Source organism: Haliaeetus leucocephalus, unplaced genomic scaffold (assembly GCF_000737465.1).
Source record: "Haliaeetus leucocephalus isolate CR32 unplaced genomic scaffold, Haliaeetus_leucocephalus-4.0 Scaffold556, whole genome shotgun sequence".
NCBI classification, from domain to species: Eukaryota; Metazoa; Chordata; class Aves; order Accipitriformes; family Accipitridae; genus Haliaeetus; species Haliaeetus leucocephalus.
Window position 1 is genome coordinate 2054658 of NW_010972992.1, and position 12707 is coordinate 2067364.

The following is a 12707-nucleotide window of genomic DNA, read 5'->3' on the forward strand; positions in this document are numbered from 1 at the left end:
TAATAGCTAAGCAATTCACTTAGCTAATTTAATGGAAGCTTTGATTTTGATCTTGAATGTATTTGGGGTTTTTACACCAGTTTTTGCAATTATCAAACTGATGATGTCAAAGTTTTTATATGGAAAAAAGCCCTAAACAGGATTCTGTGATAATTTTGAAACTTTTCTCCCTGGCATTTCTAGAGAAGGGACATTTTTCAGAACAACCCTTTTTTCATAAACAGTTTATCTGTGTCAGTACAGTGTTTTTCAATAGGAAAATAGTTTTGTCAAGGAATTCTTGTCTAGCTGTAGAAATGACTTCTCAAAGCAATGCTAATGTCAAAAGAGACACCAGGTACATCAGTCATGGGTCTAGGGAGTTGAAACTAATCTTATATGATCCTGTTTGTGGATCTGTTTGCCCAAATGTGTTCCCTTTTTAAGGCTAGTTATCAACAAACCCCAGTGCTTATTTCCGTTTTTTACTTGAACAATACCAACAGAAAGAAATACAAGGTAAAACAAAGCAGTGCATATGCCCAGATTGTCCTCAGGTCAGCACCACAATCCCAAGTCACTTAGAAATTTGTGCACTGAAAATGTTTTTCACAAATAGACTTTGGTGCATAGGTTCCCACACAAGTAGTCCATCTCCATTTTCCCTGGTGCTATAATGAGTCAGATGTGACAGACTTCAAAGTATTATCTCAAAAAGATTTCCCAGAAATCTACCAAAATTGTTCCCAAAAAATAGATGGCAGCTTTTGCTTCTCAGCATCACCTGCGGATGATTCAGATGGTCATACCACAGGCAGCTGGGTACAAGCATGCATACCACTAGCAAGTACATTAATCCCAGTTCCTATGGTCTGGGCAGTGGGTGCTTTCTGGAAATAAATAAGAAGCGTGAAAGGGTGGGTGCGTCGTGATGCTGATGTCTGTTATTAATCCCCAGGAAATTCCATGCACTGAGAAACCTTTATTTCAATAACAAAATTAAACTAGACAGCAGGAGTCGCAACCCAGTGCTTTATTGATCATTTTTATGATGGATACCATTGTGGTTTCTGCCTGGGAGAAAATGGATGTTTCGTTTAATAAAAAGGCTCAGAGCAATTCTGCCTCTGAAATCTTGGTGCATTTCTAGGCTACTCACATAATATGTATTTTATGACACAGTTTCAAACTGTAGTAAACAAACAGCCATATTCTAGATCGTGCTGCAGCGGCTCAGACATGCCAAATGGACCACACTGAAAAGAAATTCCATTCAATTTTGCTTGAAATTTTTCACAAAGCAATTCTGTTCTCAGTGCGAAGAAGCTGAAAACCCCTTTACCAGCAGTACTCTGCAGTCTAGTTTCCAGAAGAAACACGGATTTCTCAGAAACTTCTTAAATATATCTGTTGTGTGCTAGTGGGGACCCCAGTGCTCTTTCACCAGCTGTCACTGTGGTCAAAGGTCTACCCTGTTCCTTGAGATGGTGCTTTCTGAAGAGGAAGGTATTATACAAAGGGGCGATATGGTGGTAAGCAGGTCTCCCCCAGCTCTGAGTATTAACTGGAGTCAAGCAAAGCTGCTGGAGCCTAATGCTGTTTGCTGGTGTTTTGCTTCCCAAACTCTTTGACATGGGTCCAAACTGGCTCTTCTGAGGCAATCCCCCTCCCTTAAAGGTCAGTTGAGAATGTTTTCTTTCTTCCTGAGGGTCCGACTAGTTTACATTTCTTGTGAAGAGGGCTGCGATGAGGTTATGACACAACAGCTGCCCTGTGTTTTTGGCAGCAGCCGGGGCACTGGGAGGCTGTGCAGAGGAGCCGGCAGTTGGGGCTCTCTTTGGCAGAGGCTGGCTTGGCATGCTTGTTTTCCACGGCACGGGGCCAGCTGTGCTCTCGCACACCGGAGCATCTAGATAGACGGCCCACGACAAGAACAGCCCCTGGCACTGCGGCAGCCGGTCCGTGAGAACCGTGGTGGCACTGCCGGTGCGTGTGCCCAGGCACGTCGAGAGACCAGTGGTGCGATGCCAAGCAGCATCCAGCTCCCAGGAGAGGTCAGGGTGAGGGTAGCGTGCTGTTCCAGCCAGCTTTAAAGAAGCAGCTCTGCAAGGTAAAGCCAGTGAGTGAGGGCTGAATGCAGCCGAGATGGTGAGGAGGGCCCAGATGCTTCCCTGTCATGTCTTGTGGAGATCTTGCTGTGGAAGGATGCTGCTAGTGAGAGGGAGAGGTTGATGACAGTCTTGTAACATTACTTTCTGTCTGCTTAGTGAATCGGTGCTCGACGTCTCACGGCATTGCTGCTGTTCTTTCACATCTCTCCAGCCTGAATTAGAAACAGAGATGCAAATGGATTAAAGGAAAGAGTAACCCATTGCATACTTGCCCCGGCTAATATGCTCCAAATAAGTCCCCAGTATACCTACTAGTCACATAAAAAAAATAACCAAAACCAAACTATAAAGTAAATTACCAGGTATTCAAACTGCAGTAGCAAGTCTTTTTCTACCGGAACTTTGGAAAAGCCAGAGACAATCTCTTAAAATTGCAAGCACATCCTATGCCTGTATCTAAGGGTTTGCTTAGAAAAGCATCAGCACTCTTGGTATTTGTAGTAGAATTACAGTAACCAGTCCCCTTGGAAATAGAAAAGTCCCACTGACAGGGGATATAGTCCCAGCTATGTAAGCCTGAGGGCACCTTGCTGGAGAGAGTCAGCTCTATTTCGTGAAGTATATTATACTTCACTGAAGATGAAAATGATAAGCCTAATCCTGTAGTCCTTCTGGCAAAGCATTGGTTGAAATCAACAGGAATGAATATAAACTTCAGGATTTGCAGCATAATTTGACAAGACCAGCTTGTTTTGTATGTGTGGGGCAGGGAATCTGTATGAATCAAATAGAGAGATTTCTGTCAGAAGTGCTCCTTTGAACTTGCTGGCTTCTCCATTCAGTTCAGTAAAACATGATTTTTAGATAAAATTGTGGATTTTTGTGTTAAGATGCAAAACCTGGAACTGACTTTTTGATGGTTTGTCCTATTCTGCTTTTCTTGGTCTGCTTTGGACCAAGGAGCCGAACTGCCAGCCTCATGGTCACAAGCTGAAAAAGGGATCCCCTGAACAATGTGGTAATGATTTGATTTCCTTACAAAGGACAGAGGGCCCAGAGGCCAAAGCAATGAACGAGATCCCAGTTCCTTGGATGAAGCGGTTGTGTATAACACTGCGCACTCAGCTGGTCTAAATGGAAGTCAGTGAAGTTGCACTGATTTATAGCAGCAGAGTGTCTGTCCCATTGTATTAAAAACAAATAGGGCCTCCCAGAGGTTTTATGAGAAGAACCTTTATCACAAAATTTCCAGTCCAACAAGGGCATGGACCTCATATTTCTCATACACTTTCCTTGTGTGTCCTATGAGAACATCTGATTCTAGCAGAGCTACTACCCAGTGTGTGCCCAGTAAAGACAGCAAGTGTGCCATTGCTTTGAGCAGCCAGCACGTGTGACTCTTGTCTGTTCTCAATCTCCCCAGCTAAGGAGGCTTTCTGTTTACTGGGACACCAATTAAATAGATTCTGTTTGGTCAACAATGGAAAATGTTTATAATGATCAGGAGAAGGGTTTGCCAGGGTGTTTTAATCTTTGAGCCACTTTCCTGTAGTGCTTAAGCTGTTTTTAAAAGCTTGTAGCTTTTTCTTTTGCAGAGAAAATCTTGATAGTGGGAATCGATGTGCTGCTGATTTGCTGTTAAAGCCCAGCCTATCTCTAGCCAAACAATAGCAGCGGGGAAATCTATTCTCCAACATCTCATTCACCTCTGTGAGGTGTGAACATCAAAGCCTGTTCTGAAATGTTTAAATGCAACTCTAACACCATTAAGACTTGGCTGTCTAAGAAGCAAGTGTTCAAGTGGAGAGAAAGCACTTCATAAATACACTACCTTGCAGCTGCTTTCTGACAGCAGTGAACTCATCCTAATGTCTTTCAGCTTCCAAAAGTCCCATTCATCCTCAGACACAGGGTTTATAAAGAGATAATCAGATAAGTAAACAAGAGGCTTTATTTTTTATTTTATTTTAACAGAATTTCCTCTGACAACTGAAATAATCAGTGAGAGGCACAGTTTGGAAAAAGTAGCGCTGGAAAACACAACATTTGCAAACAATCATTCAGTATCTGATAGCTATTTCATTCAATGATAATATTTTTTTTATTTGTAAATATTATTAACTTATATTACAGTAAGTGGTAAAGTTGCATCACTGGGCAGGGTTGGGCTTGGAGCTGTGAAACCAGGAGTTCAAACCTGGGCTTAGGGTGTCTCAGTGTGAAAGTGGACAGATCTATCCCATTTTTGCTGCCTCCTGCTTCCCTGTCTGGAGTATGCAATCCATTAGCAGTTATGAAATGTTCATACTGTGATGATCATTTAAAGGTAGAGATGGCCTTTTGGTTGAGGAACTGTTTGTGATGTGATTAATTCTTAGACAGCCGCTCAAAGATTAGAAGGAATATTGCAAGAGTGAAGTAATCAATGTAAAAATCAAATGTTTCACTGCTAACAATAGTTTGTTTAAAAAAAAAGTGGTTTGCAAAAAAATCCACATACCACACACTGTTTGTTGGAATTCTTCAATAGATTGTTATAAATAGCTAACACCTTCAGGAACTGGGATATGCCAGGAGAAATATAGGCTAAATTCATTGGATAATCTCATTTGTGAAGAGTCATTTGTTCTGCTCCACTAACCTTGTTTAATATTTATCTTAACCATATCACCCACAAGTGACAGAGGCTCAGCATTTTAGGCACTGAACCAAAGTGTCACTAGATACAGCCGTATCCCTACACATGCAGATAAAAATCTCAGTGCCTAAAATCTGTGCACTCTCGTGGGCTTTTTTTCTTGTTCTGTAAAGAATTATCTCAGTAGCCTCAATGATGCTTGTATGTTTCTGATGCCTGTTTTTCACACTCCTCAGCAACTGGTAGAGGAAGCGTAATCATCACTAAACTGTTGTAGGAACTCCCAGGATCCCATCTCACTGTACCATCTCAACCCTTTCCAGGCTGGGAGGGTTGACTCTCAGCATCATCTGAAAGAAGGCATTCAGATGGAGCAATAACTATCCCTGGTCACTCATCACAGTTGCTGCTAGAATTCCCCTCTAAAAGCCTTCTGCATCTGCCTCCTGGGAAGCCCAGGATTTGCAGCATTTATGACTGGTGTGGACAAGGCAAGTCACTGCAGGGATTTACCCTGGTTCAAAGAAGAATCTGGAGAGGACCTGATCTGGCAGTCACTTCAGTGCAACCTGAGGAGGGACCTCCTCTGATTTTGGTGGAATTTTTTTGGTGTGCTTGGGCCACAAACGGCCACATGACTCTTCTCCACCTGGTTTCTGCAACCTCTTGGGCCTGTGAAAGCAAACACATGTTGCATCTCTTCCATTCTGCTGGAGAGCAAAGGCACGACTTGGCTTTTCTGTCCCTGTTTCCATTTATGAGCTCATTTATCCCATCTATCTTTCTCCAACATCAAGTCCTGATTAGGCTGAGCAGGAACACAACAGGCTTTCTTTCCCACAGGAGGCTCTTTTTGACCTTCCTTTCCTCTCCTTGTCTGACAAATTGTGGGAGCTGACCCATATCTCAGCGGCTGCGGGGATAATTCAGTCCAGCCCCATCCTGGCAGGCAGCTGTCTCTGCAGCGCTGCTCTGCTGGTTGAGAACAAGTGGCTGGGACATCTTGGGCTGGCCGTTGGCAGGGTTGGGTGCAGGGGTTCAGGTTAAATAAGAACCAGTGCTAACCTTTGCCCCAAACCCAGTCTGGCCGGGAGGATGGGGTCTTCTGAAATCAGCTGGTTCTGCAAGGCAGGCAGTGATGAATTGGAGAGGTTTCTTAGTCTCACCGTGCCTTCCTCTCCCATCTGTGAAGGGGATGGTGATGGTAATGGATTGAGTGATATTCTGTGGGGAACATCTAGCATTCGGGATCCTTGTAACAGCATACTCGCTTACTGAGCAAGGTGCACATGGCACAGTGAGGGACTCTGGTCTTACCTGCATCCTGGGCATGACTAGATGTCATGAAGAATGTGCTTGGATATCTTCTTTCAAGTTATTTTCCATGAGGGCATTCCTATATCTATCCGCTTCCCCTCAGTAGAGCTAAGTGGTTTCTATAATGCATTTCCTGTCTACTTAATACATTCTTTGCAAGACGATTCACAGGGACAAAAGTGCGAAATGGCTCTATCGGGTACAAACTGTTGTCTTCCATGGCCTATATTATACTTCCATACCCTTGGAAAGCAGCACGTTTACGCAGCGCAGGATCTCTTTGCTATGCACAGGCAAATGATGATGAAGAACTTGTCTTTTTAAGAAAAAGTAGGTTTCTGACATGCTGTTTTTTCTGCTGTTGAGTTCTTCACGCAGCCCTTTTCCCAAGTGTTGGCTGCGTTTGTCCTAGCATAAAACTCTAGTCGTGCGATCCAGCCCCAGCAGCTTCTAGAACAACACCTCTACAGGCAGACCAGCAGCTTCAAAACTTCCTCTTCTTCCTCCTCTTCTTCCCACCAGTCTGGTTTTAGCAGCCGTAGCCTTCACCCCAAGCTTAACATGGTGTAACAGGATCCTCTGGCAGGGGGAATCTTTAGTGGCTGATAAAACCTTAACTGTTGTGAAATGAAAGCAGGTTCCCTTTGAAGTGCGCCTCGCATTACAGTTAGATGCTCTAGCCTCTATATTTTAACTACCAATAAAATGATTTATAAGCATAAAGGCCTGAGCCACCTTTAAGGCGGGGGAAGGGAAAGAATTGCTAACGTCATTAGCTGGAATGTATCTCTTTTTTTTCTGTGGGTTATAAATAAGGGGCAGAATCAACCTGTTTGGGCCATGAAATGTCCCTTCCTCTGCATGGGAAGATAAATCCTATCAATTTCTTTGTGGAAGGTTTCAATGTATTTGTGGCTGGGTTCTCCAGCCAGGCTCTGTTAGGAAGCACTATGTTTAAGCATGTAGTTGTGAATCTCATTTGGTGCATGTGTATTTACTATTATTATTGTTTATTATTTGTTTTGCTATGATGCTTCAGCCAAGACAGAGATCTTGCTGTGCTGGGTATGGTGCCTACTGGCACTTAAAGACAGCCTCTATCTCAGATGGCTGATTGTTGAAATAAACTAAAATGTAAGAAAATGTGGTTTTTATCCTCAGTTTAGAGGTGGTGATCTGATGCATCGGTTGTAAAAGGACCAAAATTTGTTGGACGCAGCAATGTTTCCACTGTCTTAAAATCAGAAAAGCAATAGCTTTCCCGAAGTCACAGAAGGAGCCTGTAGCGTAATTAAGAATTGACTTCTTTCTCTGGTCATAGCCCAGGCATGAAAATTAGCTTTCATTTCTTCCAAGCCCATGCACATTGTAGACTGAAGTATGCAAGACACCCCGAGAATGGCCCCTGCACAGACCTTTCTGGTTGACTCTACCTGTTTGTAAAAGGATCCAGTGTATCCTTTTATCTCCCTTAAAAAAATAAAGTAACTACACACCCTTAACTGGATGTGCAGCAGCAAGATGGGAGGAGTCGTACACATGTGTGTGAATTTTAATTCTGAACAGCAAATGCAAGCATGCATGTTAGTGCATGGACAACAGTAACCTCACGTGGTGTAACATAAGACAGCACGAATCTTTTCAAAGTTGTGTTTTGATCATATGTTAGCCAAGCCCACTGACAAACCACCACAGAGGAGCTGAGTATTTGTGGGGATGTTGTTGGAGAGACGTGTCCTGTACTAGACCATCTCACTCCACATGCTTCTTCTGAACTTCTAATCCCAAGTGGATTTGCCAGCATCTGGCTCTTGGTTATAAAAAAGGAACTTTCCCACCCTTTGCAATGTCAGGAAAGTGTCAGAAATCACTGGAGTGGCTTTTACATTCTTGGAGTTCAATTTCTCTTTCCCTCTCGATTCCTGGATTCATAGCTGCTGGGTTATGTTTTCCCTTCAGGTACTTGAATCTTAAATGGTATTCTCAGCATTGAGATCTTTTTTTTTTTGAGCGGAAGCTCTTCTAACCTGGGACTAGGCCTTTTTCTCTGAAGAGAGAAGGTTTATTTATCTCCTTATGTTCAGGTAACAGAAATATTCAGACTGGTTTTATGTCCTTAACTGTGAAAGTGGAAGCAAATTATATGAGAGGAGGAGCAAAGTTCTGTATCCCTAATTCAAAGCATGAATTACACATACGTGCATGCATGAGAAAAGCACAGGACTGTCCTCTTTGCATGACCAGGGCAAACAAAAGGTTATTTATTCATTTGTTTTGCTCACTGCTCCTAGAAACTGTGCCACAGATTTGACTGTGTAAGAGTTGTAAAGTGCTACAGACCTTAATATTAATCCATTTCTCTCTTCTTAACCCTGTCCTAGATTTTGCTAGCAACTTCTGGTGCCAAAAATGGACACAGAGATTCTGACCTGCATGGACTTTGTTGATCAATGCAGATCGGATGTAAGCTGACCTATTTCTGTCATGCTTTTGTAAGGTTCTAAGGGGTTATGCTACTTCAGCCAGTAGTGCAGTGTAGTAGGAACAGGTCTGTAAAAAGATGCATTTGGTGCCAAGGACCTGGCATCAGCACTGTATACATTTCAAGGGGGTTAATTTAGACCAGCTCTTCCAAAGAAAACCGGGCTTTTTTTGTTTTCACTGTACATGGATGTAAATAACAGTGTGAAGGACTGCCCGGTACTAGGTCCTTCCTAGGCATCATCAGCAGGTCACACGCAGCTATCATTAACAGTTTTTAATCAAACTGTTTCCACAGCACACTAGTAGGTGAGTAACAAGTAGAGAGAGCAATAATAGACTGATCCAGAGAACGTCACAGAAATTTGTGTGTGCAGCTCAGTGTATGCTTGTTTTTGCAGCAAGCACCACTGCAATGCATGTGGACTGAGGGCCAACACTCCATTAAGTAAGCAGCTCTCAGTGAAAACATGTTGCCTTGTCATGTTGAGTGAATTATACATACCCACAGGTGCCAATAAAAAGGCAAACTAACAAGTGACCATTTGCAGGGGGACTCAGTTTAAAGGCCAAAGATACCCGCTTTGAGATTTGGATCATGTCTGAAGTGCAAGGTGCATCGGACTAAGGTTCTGCTATACCTAGGGAAGAGAGTTTTGGTTTGGTTCACAAGATGAGGGGACAGTTTGGACTGCAGTGCCTCAAACCGTTGTAACCCCAGCTTCTGATCTGATGTTGAGCAGCTTGGAAGCCTGATGGAGGATTTTTTCCCCCCCGAATGCTTTACACTCTTGATTTTTGCTCCATTTTTTCTTGTTGCTGTGAAATTTAATCATGTTTTCTAGCCCTTTAGGCCTCACAAAGTCCAGCAGCTGCATTCTCATCTGGCTTGAAAGCTTATCCGCATACTTCTGAACCCCAAACAGGGATCGGGCCTGAGAGCCTCTCTGATTAAATGAAGTAAACCAAGCCCAAGAGACAGCTTGAGAAGCCCTTTCCACCATGCAGAAGGGAGATTGCCCATGATAAAACACATCAGGGCAGACAAATGCATTTAGAAAAATCTCCCCTTGAGTCTTACAGGTAAACTAGCACTGTAGGAAACATGAGCCCAGCTTTGCACATGCATTAATACTGGGTTTATTTTAATGCACAGAGATTTAAATTGGCTGCAGTACAATTCTAGTGCACACTGCAATGCCTCTTGCAAGGAGAGCATGTCTTAGCATACAGACAACAGTGATTTGCTGCAGTACAGAGAAGCTAAGAAAACCCTGTATTCCCTCCGGTCTGGTTCTATCTATTTAGCTTGTCTAACATAGAAACCATGATGCTAATCTGTCTATTTATCCCTCCTAACAGTGCAGCCGTGTTGCTATTATGGTACTTAATCCTTCAGCATAATTCACATAGTTGTCAGATAACAAGGCAGAATGGCCAGGTGGTAGCAATGCATCTATTTGGTATGGACTCTTTCGGAATACACAAGCTAAATTATTTCTCTTCATCTCACCCTACTGCTGATAGCACCCTCCCATGCTCTTAGTAGTATATTTAACAATTTTAAATGCATGTATTTTCACCCAGGAGAAAGGGCGGTAGTAGTATTGTCATTTGGGAGAAAGGAAACCGAGAAACGGAGAGGAATACTTACAAAGTCTGTGTCAAGCAGCGACTTGAACCTGGTTTTGGCCAGTGCTGTAATTCAGGATGTGTTTCCATCAGCAACCCAGGTGAGATGGGACAGCAGCTCAGAGTGAGTCACACGTGGTCTTCCCTTTCCCCATCAGGTGTGGTTCAGCAACCGAAGAGCGAGATGGCGCAAACAGGCGGGAGCGAACCAACTTGCAGCTTTCAATCACCTGCTGCCGGGCGGCTTCCCACCAACAGGAATGCCGACTCTCCCCCCGTACCAGCTGCCGGACTCCACCTACCCAACAACCACCATTTCCCAAGGTAAGCACCCGTTTGCCTGTGCTGCTTTTCTTCTCTTGCCCTACATCAACCCATCGTCCCTTCCCTTTCTGGTTCATGACATCCCACTAAGGCTCTCGTAATACATAGGTGGTTTTCTTTCAGTCGGGAAGACCAGGTTTTTCCTCAAGTCAGTGGAAACTCCACAGTTTTCTCCTCTGTCTCATGGTACTTTCTCCTGTGACAATGTGTCTCATGACTGTAGTTCTGCTGAGCTTTGAAATTGTGAGCACATCACTATAGAGTGAGTATCATATAGGCAATCCCTCGTTCTGGATAAAACTCCATACTGGTGTTCAGTGGAAGGAGTACTGCTAATTCCAGTGGCCTTGGCCTTTACAAAAGAATTTACAGCTTCTGCCTGGGGGAAAGTTAAGAGAAATTTCAGATATTTCATCCCAGGTTTGCATATTTTGTACTGTGCATAAACTGTCACATGGTATGCTTGTGTTCACATGGACCACAGAGATGGTGGGACCCAGAAGCTGAGCTCAGGATATCGCCAAACTATTGATCCACACTTTGCACAGTCCCAGCTGTAACACCCCATGACTGTTTACCTCTAAATGCTCTCTCCACAGATGGGGGAAGCACTGTACACAGACCCCAGCCACTGCCGCCATCCACCATGCACCAGGGAGGGCTTGCCGCAGCTGCCGCTGCTGACACCGGCTCTGCCTATGGGGCCCGACACAGCTTCTCCAGCTACTCGGACAGTTTCATGAATGCTGCAGCTCCTGCCAACCACATGAATCCTGTTAGCAATGGCCTCTCTCCACAGGTATGTGACCCACTTCCATTCTCTTTCTTTGGCTGAGAGTATTTGGCTGGTCCAGATCCTCTGAGAGCAGGGCAAGCTTCAGGCTATCACAGTGTATTATGGTTAACAAGGGAGTTATTGTTATTGTCACGAATTCTTAGAGGCAGCCTAGTTAAAGCAATTAGTTAATTTGTGTATCAGCAGTATCTCTATCCTGAGCTCAGCACTGTACTGCCAGAGCATTTCTATCCTGTTAGTTCCCATATTCAGGTTAGCACACTGTAATTGCAAACACCAGAACCCAGAGCATTGGTATTTGTCTTCTCAGCCCTCCAAAAAAATTCCAGTGCAGGTGTGGGCCCTTCAATTGTGGATTTTAGCCTGATAACACTACACTTAAATTTTTTAGGTACTTTTTGCAGCCTCACTTCAGAAGTAGTCCATGATTTGTGAGCAACTGATCTAGAGATTAGCTGAGGCCAGCTTGTCCGAGTCTGGTTGGAACATGAAAGTGCCATGGATCTGAGCTTCCACAAAACACAGGGATGTAGATCTGGGATTTATATTTGAGAAACTAATTGTCATGTAAACAATTCTACTAATGCTTTCCACAAGGTCAGAATAAGAGGCGTATGTAAGCTTTAAGAGAGCAAAGATACATTTCACACGCATCTGTTTGTGTAGAAGAGTAGAGCATGTGTATTTTAAGTTTACCAGGCAACAGCCACGGCCTCCCCATGTAATACACTGTTGATTTTAAAATCCCTGACTGAGCTCAGAATAGAGCACCTGTGACCTGACTCTGGGATCTGTGCTCCAAGACTCAGCGCAGCTGCCTTCCAAAGGGCCCCAGACCAGGCTTGACCAGATTGCTGCCAGTTGTGTGCGTAGCTTTTCAGTGCTGCATGTGACAGAGAAGCAAGCCCCAGGAGTGTAGAGAGGTTAAAGTCTGCATCATCAGTGGGTCTAGAGACAGCAGAGCTTGTGCTATGTGTGTGTTATGGGAGTAGATTTATGTTCTCAGCTGGTGAGCTCCACTGAAGTCAGTGGAGATGCCAGGATGCACACCACCTGAGAATACAGCCTACTCTCTCTGTTGCTATCCTGGGATAAGAATTCTAATTTTCTGTCACCTCATTAGATAGAGCCTTTAACCTTCTCTTTGGTTTACTTGATGTAATCTGTTTTCCAAATGCACATTTGATTTTAAGTGGAACAAGGCACATACGGTATGCTGAGAATTAGCAGCAAGGACTTGCATTCATGTGGTGCCTGCCATCCTGAAGGGGTACCAAATATGTTTTACTTTTGGTCTCAGTCACTTGTGAAATATGGAGACATACAAAGTGCACTTATAGCAGTTTTTTCAGAGTGGCACATAACACTAAGACAGGAAGTGCAAAATAATTTGAAACTACAGGGAGAAATTAGGTAGGCATCTGAAATG

At 43.7% G+C, this 12707-nt stretch overlaps 1 protein-coding gene across 4 annotated transcripts in view; it reads left to right on the forward strand.

Annotated features, from left to right (window-relative positions):
• Window positions 1–12707, forward strand: part of PAX7 (paired box 7) — a 100791-nt gene that overhangs the window by 53562 nt on the left and 34522 nt on the right. For all 4 annotated transcript variants that reach the window (XM_010577253.1, XM_010577252.1, XM_010577255.1 and 1 more), the window contains exons 6-7: window positions 10317–10482; window positions 11082–11281. In XM_010577253.1, coding sequence (XP_010575555.1) covers window positions 10317–10482; window positions 11082–11281 — 366 coding nt within the window. The remainder of the gene's footprint in view (window positions 1–10316; window positions 10483–11081; window positions 11282–12707) is intronic.